Source organism: Camelus dromedarius, chromosome 4 (genome assembly GCF_036321535.1).
Source record: "Camelus dromedarius isolate mCamDro1 chromosome 4, mCamDro1.pat, whole genome shotgun sequence".
NCBI classification, from domain to species: Eukaryota; Metazoa; Chordata; class Mammalia; order Artiodactyla; family Camelidae; genus Camelus; species Camelus dromedarius.
In genome coordinates, this window is record NC_087439.1 from 30992396 (window position 1) to 31014803 (window position 22408).

Here is a 22408-nt window from a genome sequence, read left to right on the forward strand (position 1 = left end):
CACGAATGAGAATATTTGCAGGATAATTGTTTAGACGTGGAATTCTTGCATCAAAGACTTTGGGAATTTGTGATTTTGATAAATACTGCAAATTGTCCTTCCCAGAGGTTGTACCAATATACATACATTTCTACAAGTGTGATATGAGAACCAACAATGAAGCTTACAAATTTGGGTCAAAATTCTGTTTTATCCATAGTACACTTAGAAGATTTAAGTCTTTCAGTTATATTAGTTTACTAAAAGAGGTAGTTTAAAAAAAACTTCCTTAACCCAGTGATCAAGAAAAGTAGAGCATTGAATCCTGCCCATGAGTAGCCCTGGTGATAAATTCAGACCGGATTAGCTTCTTAAATTTGTGATTACGTTCTTTCTTCACCAAGGCCTGAAACATAACAATGAATCACTATCCCTTTTGGCTTCTCAAGGCTGTCAGTTTCAATCATCTTTGTAGCTCTTGAGCTTCTAAGAGAATTTTGTTTTCTCTCCATGAATTATGTTTTGAGATGTAGGCAAAGGATTTCTGCCATACATAGGTAGGTTCTTTCAAAAGCAGATATTTGTATTCTAATTACAAATAATATGAATAGTTAAGAGCTATTCTATAAAAGTTAAAGAAAATTTGTGCCTTGAACACAGTAGGAATTTCAGATTTTGGCACTGAAAAGAATCATTTGGGGTGCATATTAAAAATGCATATTACTGGGCTTCCCCTGGAACTTCTGATTCAGTAGGTCTGAGAGGTACAGACCAGATATTTGCATATATAGAAGCTTTCCAGTGTTTCTGGCAACCAGTGATACTTGCAATGATACTGGAACTACACTTTGAGCAATATAACATTAAATTATTGCTAATGGGCTGCAGTCTCATACTTTTAATGTAGGCTAAGGAAACATATTTCAATGAAAAATTGGGTTTTTGTTGGCGGGGGAGCATTCATGGTTTTATAACATGTTGTTTTACTTAAACCTTAGAAACCAATGTTTCTATGGCTAACATTTTCTGAATATTTATAACATGTACCCACTCATTGTTTAAGCAACTTCCATGTATTAACTTATACATAACTCACAAGCCTATGAGGTAAGTGCAATTACTCCCATTTTAGAGAAAAGGTAACTGAGGCACAAGAGGCTGAGTAACTTGCCAGAGTCACACAGCTAAGAGGTTGTAGGGTCAGGATTCAAACCTCAGCAATCAAGCTCCCTCATACTATGTTGCCTCTCTTTTGATTTGAACCTGAAGGGGCTCAAATTTCTCATCTGAATAGGAGTTGGCTTGGTCCTAAATGGTAGGAACTCTGCACAGTTCAGTGGAAAGTGTATAACTATCTGTCCAGATAAGGCCTTTGGTCTATTAAAAGATTAAAGCATCTCTTAGTTAATACAATTGGATATCATTGTGGACTAGGTCTGAGCGCAAGCAAGGGTAGTAGACTTCATGATAGTGATGGGCTATGTTATTAGCTGTGTATTTTTATTGTATATGAACTAATGATGGATGAAATAATCTTACAAATCTTTTCCCCATCTATTAGCTGTTAAAAAGTCCATCATGGGATCTTTCAGTACCACCGAATTAAAAAGCTAAAAAGATCTCAAAGCCTGGCTTTCTTTAAATGAATCCAATAAAATAGTTATCATGTTGGGTAGTGTTTCAAATGTCTCCCAGAACCCTTATACTCCACAATTTTTATGTGACAAACATTAAAGTAACTCACATATTTCAGGGAAAAAAACCTGACATTTTCAATTAATGTAATTTATTCCTGTATTCATGTAATAAACACCTATTACATACCTACTATGTACCAGGACTTGTGCTAGGCACTGGGTAATAATAATTTAACCCTGATGTTAGTGTCTTTCTTCTCATTTTAGTGATGAAGACATGGTGACGTTAAGAATTTTAGGGGGAGAGCTCAAGTTGCACAGTGGCATAGCCAGGATTTCCAGTCTCACCTACTTGACTCCAAAGCTGGACACATTGCGTTAACTGTAATAATTTGGATTACAGATGGATACTTCATTTCACTAAATGAATTACTATAGGAAACCTTTAAACAGTGAGCTTTCATTGGACTCTTTATATTGAATTTTTCTTACAATGTTAAAGAGTAAATCTGCCATGAAAACCATACCCCTCAGTGCTTATGCAGGGTAGAGCTCATTAAATGTTGATGAATGAATGTAACTTAAATAGATTAGCTTTGGAGTTAGACATGACTACATTAAAGTTCTCTAGGTTACTCTTTAAGCTTCACATTGCTTATCTGTAAATCCAAGAAGAGTACTTCATCTTAAAACCACCATGAGAAATAAATGAGATCATGAATGTAAAACACCTAGCACTCAGTAAAAAACAGTTAAAAAAAAAAAAAGCAATATTATAATCTTGAAGTAATATGTCTAGGCCATAAACTGGGATCCAAGGTAGATTTAGGTGGATAGAGCTAAGAATTATTAGGTAGGAAGAACCATTAGGACCACTGGGACAAGGTGGAGGAAGGAGTCATTGACAGATACACAATGATAGGCTTAATATGATCAAAGACAAGAATGGGGAAGTTAGGCAGGAATACTGGACTGAGGGTGCAAGGCTTTTTATCTTGAAGGAGATGTTCTGAGAAGAAACAGATACGGAATTTGGAAAGGCAAAGAAGATAGAAATTGTGTTATTAGTTGAATGAATAAAATAAGGGATGGATGAATTAATACATGGATAAATTAATTCAAAATATCTATTGAGTGCCAGGTACTATAAATTTATTGCTTAATGGGAGCAGGTCCGTGGTGGTGGTTTCAAAATTTTTGTCAAAGAGAAACTTGGGAGTAGCAATCTGGTTGGAAGGGTGTCTTGGTTGGGAAGGGGATTTGTCTTGACTCTGTCATCTCTTAGTACTTTGGATCAGACTGAAAAAATAAGAACAGGGAAGGGGCACCAATTGAGATAATGGCTGGACCTAATTTCCCTCAGGCTAACCATCAGTTCTCCCACTGCAGACACACATAATCAAATCAATGAGATACTCATTTTAATAGGTTTATGTACAAAAAGCTTTGTCAGCATGGAGGCAGAAACATTTAATTCTCCTTTGGGGTGGGGAAGATGAGGGAGAGATTTCATAAAAAGGTACGATTTTAGTGGACTCTTATTCATCACACTTGAAAAAGTGACTAAACCTTCTGAACACAAGGAACAACAGAGACCTTCAAAGACACTGAAAAGTTAGAGATCCTGGCAGACTATTCCGAACCTGGCTAAGGCTGGAGGTGAAGCAGTGGCCCAGTAATATTAATAGGCTTGCGTGTTATGCCAAGAGTTTTGAAATTCATCCTGTGATCAATGGGACCCACTAATGGATTTCAGGCATGGGAGTGACAATGATAAAATATTACATAACATTTTAGTAAGATCATAGTCCTATACATTTGAAAGAGGAGCAAGATGGCCACCCCAACCTCTTCTCTATAAAGGAGAAATTAGAAAAAAATGAATAGAACAAAGGCCCTATATGGGAGGAATTTACAACCTAGTGGGGAGCAGCAGCAATAAAAAAAAAAAGATGTATAATGTAATATCAGATAGTGATAAGTACTAGAAAGAAGAGTAAAGCCAAGTAAGGCACATGAGGATTGGGTGGAGGTACTTAAGGCAAACTCAATGTTCTTTCCACTAATCTCATAGCCACCATAAAAAATAATAGGGTTTGAAGATTCTCTCTCACTTTTCAACACAATAGCTCCATTATATTGAAATCTCAATGTTGCAAACCTGTCCATATATTTCATTCATTGTCTAATAACTTCTTTATCTTCATAAATGTGTTCTCTTGCCAAAGCCCAAGAAATGAGGAGCAAATTCCCTTCTGAAGGTTAAAGACTTGTTACCAGGCTGCACTGAAAACCTTTCCCTGACATTACTTCCCAAATGTCTCTACACTTCATCCAGACACAGCTCTTCACCATTTCTTAAGTCTTTAAAATTTCCATAGCTTGGCTCACAAGAACTTATACGTCTCCTTCCCTTTCTTGCTTCATCATTTTGTTTAAGAAACACGTTCTGTGTTGTGCTTGGTTTGGCAGACACTTTGCTAGGTGCAGTAACACAAAGAAGAGCAAACTACAGACCCAAACTCTGGAGCTGACAGTAGTACTGCGTGTGGGTAAACAGAGGCTCAAGCCAGGTGTGGGAACCCGTGAGGCCAGAGAGGAAGGACCAGTTGCTGTTTGGCCTTAGATGCCTGGTTTTAAATTGATACACTTCTGTGTCCTGTGGAAAGTGCTCACAGGCCCATGAAAAGGGGAGCAATGTTCTAATGGTAAGAAATGACTTTCAGTAAGGGTTTACTGTAGTTTCTCCAAGTGTGAACTCTTGACCAAGCCCCGCCCTTCAACACCGGAGGCCTAATAGAGGACAGCAGATCCTGATTAAATCTACCGAATCTCAAAGTCTAAGGGCGGGGCCCATAAGCCTGCAGTTAAATCATGAATATCCGCAGGCCATTGTTATGTACACTTAAAGTTTGAGAGCCGCTGGTCTCTCCCACATTTTCTCATTAAGCTTTCACCTTAAGTTTGTACTATTACCATTTCTATTTTACATAGAAGGAAGTTGAGGCATAAAAAAGGGTGATTAACTTGCTAAGGTCACAGGGGACTAGGAATGCAGACCAAACTAGACAGTCTTAAACATCACAGTACGGTTATCCCTTTGCTAATTGATTTGTTGCTAAAACTTCATTAACTACTGGACTTCGAGTTTGAAGACAGTCTGGAGACCCACTAAATTTAGCCTGGGGAACTTGGGCTATTCACTCACATTTTGAATTTTAAGTCCCTCGCCGGTTAATTTTAGGCCAAAACACCTCCACCTGCAAGGTGACCTGAGGGGCAAGGCGGGACATCAGGCGGGGGAGGGATCGATGACTTCGGCGCGCCCCACTGCCTGTTGGATTGGCTCGAGCCTCTCCCGCCAGGCCTGCCTTACTCCCGCGCGCTCCAGACCCCGCCCCCGCCGCCATCTTGGCCTGGGAGGGAGCGGGCCGCACGCGTGAGTAAACAGCCTGAGCCGGGAAAGCCGAGCTCTTGCAGCGTCCGGTTGCTGCGGGGCAGCGGTGGAGAGGACGCAGGCCTGGTCTTCGTACGTGGGGGTGAATATCGGGGTCGCAGTGCTGGGCGGCGGGGATCCCTCAGCCTGGAGCAACCTCCGCCCCCTCGCGGCCAGATGCCTCGCTCTCCGGGCTTCTCCCGCCCCCCGCCGGTCTCCTCCCCCTGTTGAAAGCTGCCCGGGAAAGTGGTGGCGGGAGTGGGCCTGCGCTGGAGCGCGGCGTGGGCCTGGGTGCGTGTGGGGGGGAGCAGGGGGAGATTAGCGTCACGAGTTTGTACGTCGCGGGCCCGGGTTGTGGACGCGGTGGGGTTGTGAGGCCGGGTGCGGGCGCGTGGGTCTGGGGCTCGGACTCATGCCGGGCCGCCGCGGCGCTGTTTCTATCGGTCATTGGATTTTCTATTCTTCCAGTCCGGGCCTCAGGGTGGCCGACATGACGGCCCCGGGTCCAAACCCCCTCGCCCCGCTGTTAGAGACTTTGGAAGACCCTTTCGCCTCTCAGGGAGAGCAGACCGACGCTTACCTGACTCTGACCAGGTGAGGCCTGCTGGGAGTGGGGGTGGGGCGCCCTGGTGGGTTTGGGGGAGAAGATAAGCCCGGGTGGGGCACGGAGAGTGAGTATGTGTATTCTAGAAGCCTAGCAGCTGTGGGGACGCCGGCGTCGCGGGCGAGGTCGGGGGTGGGGGGAATGCGTGCTAGGTGACTTTCCGGCGTGCGGGCTCTGCTGCCTTAGGTGTATGTTTGGAATGAGGAAGCCCGCACGTGTGTCTTGTAAGCGAAGGATTAAGAAAAGTTTGGTTGGAAGTGAGCATGCTGGATTATTGGTTTTTCAGTGCACGCCACCTGTGTATTGAGACAGTGGGGCTACCCAGAATTGGTTTTTCAATAGAGAGCAAATAACCTGAGTTTTATTTTAATCGCAAATGCTTCGTCCTATTTTTCCCCCCTGCAAACCATGTTTTTCTGAGTTATCTGTAGTTAATTGGAAATGGCTAGGAAAGGATAACAACTGGTACAAAACGATACAGATTTAGTAAGTTTGGAACTAGTAATAGACTTCCCTGTTCCCTTTTCGCGTAGTGAAGCTGTCAAAACGTGTGCACGCTGTGGAGGCACAAGTTATTCTGACGGTTTCTTTGCGTTTATTTCAGATATATGTTGCACTATGTTTAAAGTATCTTAAGCACTGGGTCAATTAATTTGTCAGAGTTCTAACATAACCTTTAAAAAGATTATACAGGTATTTCTTTTGTGGTAGTTCTTTTGTGGTAGTGTGTGTGTGTGTCATTTGCATAAACCTGCGTTCTTTCTGCTTTTAAGTCGTATGACTGGAGAAGATGGAAAAGAAATCATTGCAGAAATTGAGAAAAAACTTTCTCGGCTATTCAAAGCTTTAAAGGTACGTATCTCTGTTGCTTATTAAATAGGTTCTTATTTTATGAGGGGAGAAAAGTTTTGCCAGCTAACTCAAAAAACTGAATCTAAACTAGCAGTAGGATTATTATACTACTATTTGAGGATTTACAACGTATTAGGGTTATTTAATTATTTTACATGTTTTCTCTCACTTAATCCTCTGGTGTCCTGATGAGGTTACTCTTTAATACCACTTTGCAGAAGAAATTGGTTAAACTTGCCTAAAGGTGCCATGGACTTTTGAATACCAAAACTTGCACTCTTAATATAAAAGCAGTGATCACAGATTATTTAATCTATTTTTTTCTCCTTTTGTAAGAATTTTTTTTTAAAAAGATTCTTTAATTATGTCATTGGTCTACTGTGTGTGTAATATTCATTTTTTTATCTTCACTCACCCTCAGTTTTTACCACTGTTGCTTTGTTAAAAAACCGTTATAATGGTTAACTTTTTTGCTTTGTTTATAGGGAAGTTGTGGGACCAATATTCTTGTCCTTGTTTGAGTACTCTGACTTTGTGACTTTACTTAATACCTAACTTTTAATTTCCTTGTTTTTAGAATGAAGAAGTTGAACTAAATCTCCAAAGTCCCTTTGAGTTCTTATTTTAATGACCTTCTTTTTGTGCTTTTAAATGGAAGTATTCTATCAGGATGTTTATTGTACAATTTAGCATGATTTCTGGCTAAATGTTGAGGCATTAGGGGTACTGACTACCCTTAAATATTCCTGTTATAGTCATCAATGCTTTTGTTCATGTAAGCAAGAACTATTGTGTAGTAGTTCGACTTATTAACAGTATAAACACAATTAATGATATTTATTATCCCATTTTCTTCATTGTTATGTTCCACATTCCAGCAGTATAGTTGATGTGATGAAGACATGCATTATATATTTGGTATTTGAGAGCATGTAGGATCAGGAACTCAACTGCATGGATTTTGATGTGCTTTGTAACTAAATCCCTGATAAATAATTATTTAGAAGCAAATGGGTGGTTAATGATTTCTATCAACAGTAATTTTCTATGTAAATTATTGAGTACTGAAAGGATAATTGTTTCAGAATAGGAACCATACTAGATGAAATCTAACATGTTTCTGTGTTACTGTTTAGAATTCAGTATTGTGTCTAATAACTTGAAACATTCTCAAGCATAAGACGCTTCGCTGTTGTGGAACATTTTCAAGCAGTATATATTTAATAAAAGTTGATTGCACACATGCTAACTACTATCTAGGAGATACAATAGTAGCTCTCACAGTCTTAAGTGTTTAAAACTATTTGTGGTTGTTTGAAATGATTGCTTTAATACCACTTATAACCCAGGGTTTGGTATTATGGATGTTTGGTTTGATTAATTATAGGAGATGTTCTAGGAAAGTGTCTTCTTATATTTGATTACTAACATTTACCATTCTTCCTGCTCAAGAGTAACATAGTTGAGGATTCCTTGGATATCTGATTCAGAGAAGTGGGGAGATTTGCAGATAAATCACTTTGGAATAGGAAATGGTACCAAGAAAGATACAGGGTTACAAGTAAATGTAGGATTGGGAATATGGCAAGATTCCCTCTGACTGGTTTGGAATTTTATAGCTTTTAACATACGTAACGTGGAATAGGGTTTGAATTCCAAATGGTCATGGATTCAGTTCTCCTGCTGTGAAGTAGGGTTTTTATGTTGTTTGTTTTTTTTTCAAAGATTGAGATGTTTAAAGCTCCTAATACTTTAGCTATTCAGTAAATGTTGCATTCTAATCCCTTCCCTCTTGTCTTTGAGGTGTCACTCCATTCTAAAGCTAAGATGTCAGCTTTTGCCTTTGAGTATTTTATTTACTTCTTGTGGAAGGACTTTGCTCCTACTCTTCATTTCCTGTCTAGTATTTTCAGCATCTTCCATTTGTTAGCTGCTGCTGCTTTTTAATTTTTTTGCTTTCAGATGTGTGCATGTGTTCTTCTTTTAAGAAAAATATTCTTTATTTAGCTGAGTTCTGTCTAGTTTCCCTCTTTTCTTTGTCAAGCTATGTACGTGACCTGCTCTTACTCCTTTTTTATCTGCTCTCAAAGATGTGTTGATTGTTGAGATTAAAATGTAATTTTGTTTCTTGGTCACCTTTTGCTTGACAAAAATTGATTTACAACTGTACTTGTTTGTAACACGTGTGATTTTGTTTTCATAGGCTCACATTGTCAGTCAAAACTCAGAGCTTAGCAGTGCTGCTCTACAGGCTTTGGGGTTTTGCTTATATAATCCCAAAATTTCCTCAGGATTATCAGGTAGTTAAATTTATTATGACAATATTTGTAGAGTTTATAATTTAATACTGTTGAAAGTACTGTTACCTCTCTTTAGTTTCATAACTTATATAGGATTTGCTTTTGAGGTGTTTGATATTAAACTTTGATACCATAAAGGTAGCTCTAAAAGGAAATGAGCCTATTTAAAAATAATTGCTACGACAGTCTTCTCCTTTATAAAAACACATCTGCTTTGGAAGTTAATAATTGGATGAAATTAATTTTAGAAGTTAGATGGTCATTTATTTTACACAAGCATGCAGTAGAGAATATGGTAATTTGAAAAGTTGTTCTACACAGTAGTAAATGAGATAATTTGGAGCTAAAAGTGGTAATGAAAGCACAGGATCTGATGCTTTGAGTTTTTAAGCATCCTTAGCACTCTGTATCCTTGGATGCAGAACCTGAAGATATTGAGGGCTGACTGTACTTCATTTTGCATAAGGTACTTGAGCATCTATCGGATTTTGATATCCCTGGGGGAGTCCTGGAACCAGTCCCCCATGGGTATTGGGGGAGGACTATAATCTTAATTGTTGCTCTGTAAGAAGCTTGCCATGGTAAAGGAAACCTGGGAGGCAATCTTTAGAGAAGAGCAATCAGGACTAGGGAATAACTATCAGAAGGTTGTTACCATCTTTTTTTCTGAGGGAAAAGTATATACTTTTTTATATGTAGAAATGTTAACAGTCTAAAGTAGTTGTTCATTTTGGCGCAAAGATACAGGCTTTATAACATTTTGCCAAAAATTGACTTGTATGTTCAAACCTAATGATGAGACCGTGTAGAATTATTTTAGTTGCAAAAAATATCTACTCTTGAGTCTATATCTTTTCTTTGAGTATTGTTTTCCTCTGACCTTAATTTTGTGTTTTGGGAGTAAGTTTGATATCAACATTAGCTCTCTGGTCCTTTCTGGATATGCATTTAATTTTTTGACAATGAAGAGAATAGGATTTTTCTCTGCTGCTTTTAACTGAGCTTCTAAAGGATGTAAATGATTCCACATAATTAAAACTGCTTATTTTTCAGAGACAGATATTCAAGAACTGCTTTCAATACTGAATGATACTGTTAAGAGTTCAGATAAAAATGTACGTACTAGGGCACTTTGGGTGATATCCAAGCAGACGTTTCCCGCAGAAGTTGTTGGCAGAGTAGTGAGTATAGTTTTTGCATATGTCTTCTCAACCATATGCTAGTTAAAAAAACTCAGGCATATTTGATTTGTTTTTATTTGGTTCTCTTTCAGGTATCCAATATAATTGATTCATTAGAAATAGTATTTAATAGAGGAGAGACGCATTCTGCTGTTGTTGATTATGAAGCATTAAATGTCATCATCAGGTATGAGTTTGGATGCTATGCATATTGGAAGAATATTTTCAGTAAATTTAGAATTTAAGGAATAGACTTTTGGGACTTAAATTTGAGTTGGACGTAATAAAAGAAGGAAATGTCTTCCAGACTAAAATTCTCAAAAAGTAACAGGAAGTAGTAAGTAGACGTGTCTAAGTTGCTAGGTTTCTTTGTTATGCTGCTGCTGCTAACACAGTTCTGGTTTTAAAAATTATCTCTGTTAAAGCTTTTGCAAGAATTCAAAAAATAGTAGACTCCTAAGTGGGCTGCAGGGTGTATTTATGAAAGCATTAACAATGACTAACAGCAAATTGGGAGAATAGGAAAATCCCTTACCTTCTTCCTACCCACCCCTGCTTTATTCATAATGAATATGCTCACAGCACAAATGCTGTTGATAGGCTTTGTCTTACCTTGTTTTTCATTCTTTAAAAGTTTTCAGTAGTTGTTGAGTTATATGCTGTAACTATTTAGTGTTCTGATGTTCACATTGTATCATGGTTCTCCAGCTATCTTCTGTAAGAATATCGAAATCAATTGTGTGAAAATAATTAGTATTTAAAAATTTTTAATTTGAAGGCAAGAAGATGTGTTCTCCTTATTTGAAAAATTTATAAAAATAATACAGAAATCTATAAATTAGCAATTAAAGTTTGTTCTATTTTTGTGTGTGTATTCTGAAACAAATGGACCATACTACACATATTTGCATATGCTGTTTATTTTCCTGGTAGTTTAAACGTAAAAGTTGAGGTCAAACTAGTTTAGTCAATGATTTCTCTTTCATAGGCTAATTGAACAAGCCCCAGTTCAAATGGGAGAAGAGTCAATTAGGTGGGCAAAACTGGTTATACCTTTAGTGGTTCATTCGGCCCAAAAGGTACATTTGCGAGGAGCGACTGCTCTAGAGATGGGGATGCCATTGTTGCTTCAGAAACAACAAGAAATAGCATCTATCACAGAGCAGCTTATGACTACTGTAAGTAATATTTTAAGGATTTTTTGGGGGGTTCTGCATTGTAAGGTTTTCCGCCAAGTTTAGGGCACATATTGGTGTAATTGCACTATAATCTAGGAGGTTCCTCTTTGAATTAAAACAAACAATTGCTTAAGTTAGTGTAGTCACACTCCCCCTGCATTGCAGTAAGGAAGGGACTTGTCTATTCAGTGTTGTTAGAATCCAGGCATTTTACCCCATCGTCCAAGAATGATAATTGAAAGAAATTGCATTTTTGGAAAAGGGAGATCATTTACTGCTTCAGTGCTATCTAGGTATACCCAATAGATATAAATTTAATGCATGTAAGTGCATCTAGTGTGTACAGTTTTCTAAAGTTATTACTTGCCCCAGGTTTTGAGTTTTTCAGCCTTTATAGCATTTGTTGATCACCTAATTGCTCAGCATTGTTTTAGGCACTGTGTATATAGCAGTGAAAAAAAAGCATCTTCTTGTGGAGCTTCCTTTCTAGTGGGAGAGGTAATAAAGAATATAGTATATTTGATGAAGAGCATTATGGAAAAATAGCAGAGACTGGATGGAGAGTGCCATTGGACAGGATTGGTGAGGTGGTCAGGGAAGGAAAAAAGAACAGGTTATTTGAACAGTGATTTGATGGTGATACAGGAGTTAGCTATTTGAATAACATGGAGTAAGCTCATTCCAGGCAGTAGGAAGCAGGAGGGCAAAAGGCCTTGCTCTGATGGATGTGTACTTGGTTGTATTCAGCGAACACTAGGCAGAATAATAGAGCGAATGAGGGTGAGAGGAGTAGGAGATGATGTCACAGAATCAGAGGGCCAAATCACATAGGAACTTGGGGACCATTGTAAGGCATTTAGTTTACATTCTGGATTATGTTGAAAACTGTATTTGAAGGTTTTGAGTCTACCAGTGATACACGTACTGACTTGGGTTTTAAAGGGCTCACCCTGCCTGTGCTTGAGAATAGACTCTAGGAAGGGTTGCATAGGAGCAGGGAAACTAGTTAGAGGAGATTACTATAATCCAGGCAGTAGGGAGCCTTCCAGATTCTCTAAAACTTGGGGTTTTATTTTTTATTTTCAAGATGCCTCATGGTAATGCTTGGAGTCTAATAAAGTAAATCCAATCAATGTCTTTGCAGGTTTTCTTTATTCTGATGAGTTTATTTTTAAAGAGTATTTACAGTCAGCCCTTGAGCAATTCGAGTATAATCCACATATAATTTATAGTCGGTCCTATGAATTCATGGTTCCTCTGCATCCTTGGATTCAGCCAGCCATGAACCACATAGTATTGTATTTACCTGAAAAAATATCATGTATAAGTGGACCACACAGTTAAAACCCATGTCGTTCAAGGGTCCGCTGTATAAAATTCTTTTTCTTTTTTTTAAACATTTTCTATTGATTTATAATCAGTTTACAATGTGTCAAATTCCAGTGTTCAGCACAATTTTTCAGTCATTCATGAACATTTACACACTCACTGTCACATTTTTTTCTCTGAGTTATCGTATTTTGTGTATATTTCCCTGTGCTATACAGTGTAATATTGTTCATCTATTCTACAATTTTGAAATCCCAGTCTATCCCTTCCCACCCTCCACCCCCCTAAAATTCTTAATAAATTTGAACTAAAGTTTTCTCTGATATGTTACCCATGAAACTATTAATGTATTTTTAAAGGCAGTAGAGTGAGAAATTAAAACATTATCATTTGAACTCTAATAATATGCATACTGAAGTTTTTAGGGGGAAGTGTATTAGTAGGAAAAAAAACTCTGTTGATGGATGAAAGAATGGCCAGGTATATGATAAGCATAGTAAAATAGTGGTATTTGGATTTTTATTTACTGTGAAACTTACTAGCTTTGCTATATGCATGACAATTTTCCTAATAAAATACTGAGAAAAGTTACTTAGCTGAGACAGTCAATTTAATACTGCATTTTTTTTTCCTTTCCAAGAGTCTTTTTGGTAAATATTTTTGCTTTTGTTTTCAGAAATTACTTTCGGAACTCCAAAAGCTATTTATGAGTAAAAATGAGACTTACGTGTTGAAATTATGGCCTTTGTTTGTCAAACTTCTTGGGAAGGTAAGTCCACAGTTAACAAATACATTTCACTTGCCAGAGCCTTCCATCTCTTAACTTTCCATAGTACAGTCGATTCTCATTATTCATACACAGTGTGCATGAGTTGAGTTGCTCACTAAAATTTATTTATAAACCCAACATCAGTACTTGTGCTGCATTCAGTTGCAGTCAGTTAGACATGTAGAGTGGCAAAAAGTTCGAGTCCTCCAGCACACATGTTCTTGGCTGAGGTTGAGCAGAGTTTTGCTCTGCCTTTTTGCTTTAACTCTTAATATCCTTTAAACGAATGTCTATTTCATGATGCATTTAGTGCCACATTTTTCATGTTTTGTGCTTTTCCTTGGTGATTTCAGCTTTAAATGGCCCCAAGTGTAGTGCTGAAGTGCTGTTTGTGGTTCCTAAGCACTGTTTCCCTTAGGGGGAAAATACATGTGTTAGGTAAACTTCGTTTAGGCATGAGTTAAAGTGCTGTCTGCTGTGGGTGCAGTGTTAGTGAATCAACAATATATATTACATAAGGTCTTTAAACAGGAAAACATAAGAACATGGTTATGTGTCAATTGGTTGATGACAGTGTGATCAGAGGCTTGCAAGAACCTAACCCTGCATTTTCCCTAGTAGCTGTGGCTCAGTATTCACTAATACATTGTTGAGGCACTTTATAGAATGTAACTGTGGAGAATAATGAGAATCAACTGTACGTTTTCTTTAAGCCAGGTTTTTTTTTTTTGGGGTGGGGGGGTGGGTTCTTTATTGTGGTAAATAAACATAATATTTGTCAAAACCATCCTAAGTATACAGTTCAGTGGCGTTAAAAATATTTACAAGTTGTGTGAAACATCACCACTGTCTATACTCAGAACTTTTTCTTATCACCCCCAACAAAAACTATACATGTTAAATAAACAGTGACTCCCTTTGACCCTTTCCCTGCAGCCCCTGATAACCTCTGTTTTACTTTCTGTATCTCTGGATTTGCTAATTCATAAGTTTTGACCTTTGATCCATTTTGAGTTTTTGTATGTGGCATATAATAAGGGTAAAGCTTCATTCTTCTGCATTTGGATACTCAATTTTCTAAGCACTGTTTTGTTAAAAAGACTGAGTTGAATGGTCTTGTCACTCTTGATGAAAATCAGTTGACAGTATATGTGAGAATTTTATTTTGGGATCCCTGTTCTTTTGGTGTTTATGTTTATGCCCTTTTACCATTACCATAAGCTTTAATTATGGTAGTTTTGTAGTAAGTTTGGAAGTCAGCGAAGTGAGTCTTCCAACTTTTTTTTTTCCAAAACTGTTTTGGCTATCTGGGGCCCTTTGCAATTCCATAATGAATTTGAGGAACAACTTTTATTTTTCAGTGAAAAAGGCCATTGGAATTTTGATAGAGATTGTGTTCAGTCTGTAGATTGCTTTGGGTAGTATAGACATTTTAATGACATTCAGTCTCCCTATTCATGAACACGAGATGATTTTCCATTTATTTAGATCTTTGCAAATTTTTTTCAACAGTGCTTTGTAGCTTTTAGTTTAAAAGTCTTTCACTGCTGGATTAGATTTATTTCTAAGTGTTTAATTCTTTTAGATGCCATCTTTTAGATGCTATTGAAAGTGGAATTGCTCTTCTGATTTCCTTGTTAGATTGTTCACTGCTGTTGTAGGTTGGTCTTGTATTTTGCAACACTGCAGATTTATTTTATTAGCTCTATTAGCTTTCTTGTGGATTCTTTTTGAATTTTTAAACCATTTTTTTGTTTGTTTTTTAATTTTTGTATTTTGTTCAGATTATGTATGGACTGTAGCCACTTAGGACTGTTAATGTGCTATCTTTTCGTGTATTTTTTTCTTGGTATGCATTCTTTGTCATTTGTCCATTTTTCACTTAACTGTTTTTCCTGACTTTCCATGTATTTGGAAAGATTATTAGTTTCAGGTTTTCTTATTTTTTCTTTTATATTTAAATTTTTTCATACGGATTTTTTTTTAATATGTTGGTAAATTTAGGATTGTATCTAACATTTCTAATGTCCTCTAGTGCTTTAGAAATGTGTATTATGCACTGTTTTGTTTACTTCGGAGCTTTATATTTTGTGATCTTGAATTTTGAATATGCATACAGAATTCATTAGTTTTAAAAATTTAAACTCCGTAAATTTTACACAGCTAACACAGAATGAATTAGATAAATGAATAATAATAGTGCCTATATATTGTTTCAGGTAAATAACTTCTTAATGATTTTCCCTTTTTAGACCTTGCATCGAAGTGGGAGTTTCATCAATTCTTTATTACAGTTGGAAGAACTGGGATTTCGTAGTGGCACACCCATGATTAAAAAAATAGCTTTTATTGCTTGGAAGAGTTTAATAGATAATTTTGCTTTAAATCCAGGTAAGTAAGTAATTTTATAATTTTGATTTTTTATGACTTTTACTTATGATTAAAAACACAGCTTTTCTGATTTTTTTGGACTCTATTGAAATTAACCTATCATGGACTATTTTAGGGGACTAAATTTGTAGCTAAAAATAAAGGTTAAGCCTTATTGAAAAAAACAGATACAAGATTTATTTTATGCTATTTCAAAAACTGAACAAGATGACAAATACCACTTGTGGCTTTCTTAGTGCACTCCAGCACTTAGTTGAGTACTTTATCAAAGGTCACAGAGCCAATAGATGATAGCAAACAATTGTGATTGCTGTGGAGTAAAAGTATCAGTGGTTGATGAACTTCTTTATTTCAGGACCTTTAGAACAGTACTTAATAGGGAGTTCGCATTAACATTTAGAAGTGATTCCTCTTGATTTACTGTACCCTTATCTTGTTACTATCTATTGGAGGTGTTTGATTTATATATATATAAAATATATATTTAAATATATATACACACACACACACATACATACATACATATACATACATACATACATTTATATATATATAAAAGAGAGTATTTCGCCCGAGAGTAGGTCAGTATGACTACCTGCTTAACTGGGTTGTTAATCTTAGGTATGCTGATACTATTTAACAAGATCTGGTAAATAATGTTGATTTCGTACTCTGCTAAAAGATCCTTGCTAAAGACCATTAATAATTCTTTTTCTTCCCTTTTAAAATATGTTTTATAAAGTAATTATTTTCATTAAGTAGAATTACTATTATTGAAAATATTAATACAAGTGCATTGCCAGGTCCAGATTTTAATTGAAAATGTCACCTTTTTTGGTTATTGCTTATGAAATGGCAGTGTTAGATATTGTTTAGTATTAAATTTTGTTGGATTATGTGTAGTTGAGTGTTACAGCATAAAATAGGAATGACTTAAAGAAGGTAAATAAAATGCTATCATTTGAAGTAACTTCAGAGCTAGAGAGTCTATGACTGGAATTATGGATCCCGGAAGTCATTAAGGAATTAGATGCCTATTTTCTGTTATCACCTTCAGTATGCTTTAATTGCAGACTTCAGGAAGGAGAGAAGGCAAATGGAGCAAAAATGAACTTCTTCCCAGCTGACTAAGCTATCTATAAAGAATGTTTCAGAACTTCCATGTACAGTTCCAGTTATATCTCACTGGATAGAATGGCTAAATGGGAGACTAGATAAAGCAGTCAAAAATTGGACACCCATCATGGTTCTGAGTGAAAGCAGGTCTTGTAACTAGAAGAGAATGGATTATTGCGCAGCAGTTTTTGGTATTGTCATCCTCTCGTGCAGAATAGGAGTTCAAAAAGTATTAGAGGATTTCTTTCCGCAGTGATCTGACTTTATTTTCTTTTTATAGGACTGTTAATTGAAAGGTGAGTGGCAGAATAGTTGTAAGAAACATTGATGAATGTTATTCCATCAAATACATGGCTTGACAGATGTTTCATAATCCTTTAAAAGTCTTTGATAAGTTGTTTGAGCAGACTATCTTATTTTATGTATCTTCAGTCACAGTCACATTGTAAACACTTCTGATATAAATATTTGGCTTAAAGAAGTGTATTTAATGTTTTTAGTATTTATGTAGAATTTTAGCAGTCTGAATATTATTAATGTAGAGTATACCTAATTATAAATGAATCTATTTACATTTCCAAAATCTAATTAATGGTACTGACAGTTAAAATGGTTGATGAAAGGAATTAGTAGTAAATTTTTTTAAATGACAGCCTTTTTTGAGGTAAAAATATGCCTCTTTTTTAATCTGTAAGATGCAGATAATAAGAATACGAAGCAGCATGGAAAGAGTTTCTCAGCATTTTGGCGTATTTGGCTTGACAGTTTGTTTCCGAGAACTGCCCTGTGTGTTAGAGGAAGTTTTGCAGCATACTTGGATGCAGCCCACTAGATACCAGTAGCAGTCTTCATACCACTGTCAGTTATAACAACCAAAAAGATTGTAGATGTTGCTGAATGCTGGGAAAATCTCCCCTGTCACATGGTATCTAATAAGTACTAATTATTTTTCAAAGTCAGCCTTATTAAGTATTGTGGCCTAGCTGTACTAGAGTTTATCAAGGTGGGAATTTGGGATGGAACAGGAACAGCTGGTGATTAAAATAAGTTTTTTTTAAACATCTTTTCTCTTACTATGGTAAAAGACTATTGCATACTCATTCTTGAAAGACTTGATCTTTAGTTCTTAAATGTTTTTACCTGGGTACTTCTTTTCTTTTAAGAAATACTATGTAGTGCAAAAAGACTGAAGTTATTAATGCAGCCTTTGAGTTCCATCCATGTGAGAACAGAAACTCTAGCACTGACAAAACTAGAAGTCTGGTGGTATTTATTGATGAGACTAGGACCTCATCTTCCTGCTAATTTTGAACAGGTAACATTACAGTTGTTGACTATAATACTTAATGTGTTTCTTAAACTAGTATGTTAAGTTCTTACCAATCTAATCTTTCAGTGCTGTTTTTGCTATGTCTTAGCAGACCGCATTACATAAAAGATTTTTTTCCTGCTGACACTGAATTTGAGTTCATTTCCTCCAAAGGATATTCTTCGGTTGTCTGAAATGGAGCCTCTGAAAGCTTTTTGATAACAAACACTCAAATGTCTTTTCTTACTCTGGAGTCATGAAAGATTTTTAAAAAGGAATTTCATAGGACTTAGAATATAATTGAGAATAGAGTAAATATTACTGAAATAGAAAGTAGATGCAAAGTTGGATTAGTTCTAATTTTTTGTATCTCTTTGGCTTGTATGTATGACTACATAATGATAACTGATCATTTAATTCCATTGTAGCTTTTCATTATTGTTACAAATGAGTTTACAGTTTCCTTTAGATTTTGATACCCTTGCTGGCATTTAGACATAAAGCTTAATCTTATTTTCATTTTTGCAGTTAATCCCATCCTTGATTTCCGAATTATTTTACAGTTAAGTAAAAAAAAGGTAGCTCTGATAACTCCTTTTGTCTTTTTCATTCCTTTATTGCTTATCTTGGGTCTTGGAGTACATTTTACTTTTGGATATGTAGTCCTTGTCTTCTAGTCTATATAAATAACTGCATAACAGTGAATGTATTCTTGCAAAAGGGGAATTTATAATAAATATACTTGAAATTTTTTAGCAAGTTCTTTTTAAATTTTTAACTGTTTAATGTATTAAGGCTTTTAAACTTAATAGAGCATGAACTAATTAAAATTTGACTTTGATAGTAATATGTTATTGGGGTCATAATTTTTCCAGATTTTACCATCATAAGGTCCTTAATCTTATCCAATTGTCCCATACATTCCTTAGCATAATCTACTCATAGGCTAGATTCGACAGATACTGGAATTATCTTAGAAATGAACTTGAAAGTGTCTTAGTTCATATTTTCTTAGGATGGTTTTTAAAAAGCTTAAAATGGTTTGTCTACCAATAGCATTAAAACTCACATAGATGTTATTTGCAAAAGCTGTTAGTGTCTATAGCTTTCCATCTGGAATTTAGAATTGAAATTTATAGATAGTAAATATTTAGGGCAAATATAGTTATAATAAAAATTTTCACTTTTCCAAATTTCAGTTTTGAGCTTGTGCGTTGAAAAAGCCAATAAAATTCAGCATATCAAAAGAGTTCAGACTGCTTCTTAAGCTCTATTATGCAGTACTTTAAAAAAATAGAGTTAAAAGAGAATTATGCAGTTTACAGATATAACTGCCCCTTTTTTAACCCCAATAGGTTTGTGTACCTCTGATTCAAAGCACCATAAGCATCGATTCCAGTCCTTTGCCTCAAGGCAATTCACCTCGTGTAGCTACTTCTCCAGGTTTAAATCCTATGAGTCCTATACACAAAGGTAAGAGGTAGACCAACTTCATTTTTTTTTCCTTTTCTTTTTTAAAAATAGACACTCTGAATGAGGTCTTTGCTCTGTGCTATTCACATAAATGAAGCACTTCATAATTTTGGCTCCCTTATCACAAAATTCATTATATATTCTTGATTGTTTTCTGTATGTGTTACTGCTTACTGCTGTAGTTTCATTATTATAGTTGGAAAAGATCAGTTTTTTTCCCCTACGTTGTGTGAAGTGTGGATTACAGACTTTTATGTTTGTTTCAGCATTAGATTCTAAGTTTGAGGAATGCATGCATGTTAATATTTTAAGGTATGGGTTTTTTGTGTTTGTGTGTGTGTGTGTGTGTGTGAATTTAGGGTCTGCTCCAAGATTTTTTTCTTTTTTTTTATAGACTGTATTCTTTTAGAGAAGTTTCAGGTTGGTTAATCCCCAAGAATTACCTTCATTTAAATGGTGTGTGACACTAATCTTGTTCTTAACCTAGTAAGATTAGTATTTAATTAGGCACTCTGCTGTGGCTTTAAACAAAAACTCTTCAACTTTCATTTGAAAAACAAATTACTTACTCTTAAAGGTACATTTCATTGAAATGAAGTGAAATATATTCATTTGGGTAACTGATTTAAGCTTATGTAACTTACCTGTTATGTTTTTTTAAAGGTGCTTCTCCATATGGAGCTCCTGTAACTCCCCGGATGAACTTGAGTTCAAATTTTGGTGGAATGGCCACAATCCCCTCTATTCAACTTTTGGGGCTTGAAATGTTGCTTCATTTTTTATTGGGTCCGGAAGTCTTGAGTTTTGCCAAGCAAAACAAACTAATACTGAGCTTAGGTATTTAATTGTTTTAAAAATTTTAATTATTAAAACTAGTGGTTACCAGTGGAGAGGGGAGGGCAGTATAGGAGTGAGGGATTGGGAGGTGCAAACTATTGGATTTAGTAAGATAGGCTCAAGGATGTAGGATGTACTGTACAACTCGGAGTATAGCCAATATTTTGTAATAACTAAATGGAAAGTAACCATTAAAAATTGTATAAAAATTAAAAATATTTAAAAAATAGTTCACAACACTGTACATTGGGATGAGGAGAAATACTTTCTCCACAGCCAAAATATTTTATAGCTATGTATAAAATAAGTGTCTTTTTATGAGAAAGCATATCAGGCCACCTAACATGTTAGAAATTTATTTCATAAAGCTTTCATTTTGCGTAATTGTCTCTTTCTCTCTCTTTTAGAGCCACTTGAACATCCGTTAATCAGCAGCTCTTCTTTTTTTTTCAAACATGCAAATACACTTATCACTGCTGTTCACGATAGCTTTGTTGCAGTTGGAAAAGATGCCTCTGGTAAATACTTAGGAGAAGATTTTTTTATCGTTTAAACCTGTGTTTAAAAAGAAAACAAAACAGTAAATATGTAATGCCACGTGTTGTCCAGATTGTGCACAAGAGCTTTACATATAATCCATTTAATCTTCATAGTAACCTTCTGTGTTAGCCCATTTTGCAGATGAGGAATTGTACAGAGAAGTAAATAACTTGTGCAGACTTACACAGTAAGTGATGGAGATATGATTCAGACCTGGCTTCTCTGGCTCCAGCATCTACACCTAAACTCCTGTGTTCTGGAGCTTATTAAGTAATGAGGACAGATACCAAAAAATAATAGGTTGCTGTTCAACTGGCTGGGAAATTTTTTTCTAGTGGTTTTCAGGTATCCTTCTGAATTTTTAATTGTTTTTCTTTGTCTCAAAAGAGAAAGATGTTCATTATAGAAAATACAGAAGATGGAAAAAAAAAAGAATTACTTTAGTATGTTGCATTCTTTTTGGAAAAAACATTTCTTTAAACAAAATGAGGTGATACTGTATTAAATTGATTTACAAGGTAGACTATAACGAAGAGAATTGTATTTTAAATTATTAAGTATTGTTCAGTTTATAGTATAAGGATGAAAGAGGGGCATTTTTAGCCATATCTACTTTATTCTAAAGTACTTAAGTTTTGCCTGACAGATGCAGTTATCATTGCTATTTGGAAGGAGCTGATTAGCTTGGTGAAGTCAGTTATTGAATCAGGTAAGCACTATAATGATCAAATGAGTTTTTTATAGCACTCGATGAATTGTTTGGCTTTCATATATGAAGTGTATTTTAAAATCACTTTTTGAAATGTCATATCTTCCAGTCTTTTAAACAAAACACTTTGAAGATTTAGTAAAAAATTACTTTTTAATAGCTCTCTGTTAATTTTTACACCTAAAAATACCTAACATGTTTAGAACTATACCACTCCTTTCTCTTTTTGATAGGTAACAAAAAAGAGAGACCAGGTTCTGAAGTTTTGACCCTCTTACTGAAATCTTTGGAAAGCGTGGTGAAATCAGAAGTATTTCCTGTGTCAAAAACACTGGTAAGTGTAATACGTATATGCTGGAATTTTAAAACCATATTCTAAAATTGAATTTTATGTTGAAGCTACTTGTACAGATTGGGATTTGGAAAGATATTTTATATCAAGTATTTATCATCAGTTTAGCCTTGTAATAAGTTATATTCAAATGACGCTAGAGTCATTTGACACTTCTTAGCAGATGAATATAATGGCAACTACAATAATCTTCCAGTGTGATAAGAAAAAGAATAAGCCATACTGAGAAAATGGGATAAAGGTCATGAAAACTTTAATCGAAGAAACTCAGATGAGCACTAATTTTATGTCAGAATTGCTGAGCTCCACCAATTGTTAGTTTGTACATTTTAAAAAATATCTAGTGATAATCTTACAGAGCTTTTTTAAAATCTGCTCTCTTTAACCAATATAAGAACTTTGGTATTAAGCACCTG

At 35.7% G+C, this 22408-nt stretch overlaps 1 protein-coding gene across 10 annotated transcripts in view; it reads left to right on the plus strand.

Annotated features, from left to right (window-relative positions):
- The first annotated feature begins 5032 nt into the window (after window positions 1-5032).
- The window catches only part of RIF1 (replication timing regulatory factor 1), a 53290-nt gene continuing 35914 nt past the window's right edge, over window positions 5033-22408 (plus strand). For 8 of the 10 annotated variants that reach the window (XR_010380579.1, XR_010380580.1, XR_010380578.1 and 5 more), the window contains exons 1-15: window positions 5033-5155; window positions 5521-5646; window positions 6430-6508; window positions 8712-8808; window positions 9862-9989; window positions 10082-10176; window positions 10978-11167; window positions 13173-13265; window positions 15518-15656; window positions 17936-18087; window positions 19437-19554; window positions 20218-20391; window positions 20799-20909; window positions 21578-21640; window positions 21874-21974. Coding sequence is in view for 6 of the 10 variants with exons in the window: in XM_031451387.2 (XP_031307247.2) it covers window positions 5543-5646; window positions 6430-6508; window positions 8712-8808; window positions 9862-9989; window positions 10082-10176; window positions 10978-11167; window positions 13173-13265; window positions 15518-15656; window positions 17936-18087; window positions 19437-19554; window positions 20218-20391; window positions 20799-20909; window positions 21578-21640; window positions 21874-21974 (1644 nt within the window). In the remaining 4 variants the exon portion in view is untranslated. Of the gene's footprint in view, window positions 5156-5188; window positions 5344-5520; window positions 5647-6429; window positions 6509-8711; window positions 8809-9861; window positions 9990-10081; window positions 10177-10977; window positions 11168-13172; window positions 13266-15517; window positions 15657-17935; window positions 18088-19436; window positions 19555-20217; window positions 20392-20798; window positions 20910-21577; window positions 21641-21873; window positions 21975-22408 lie in introns of those variants that run through there. The other 2 variants (XM_031451388.2, XM_031451391.2) reach the window with 2 other exon arrangements.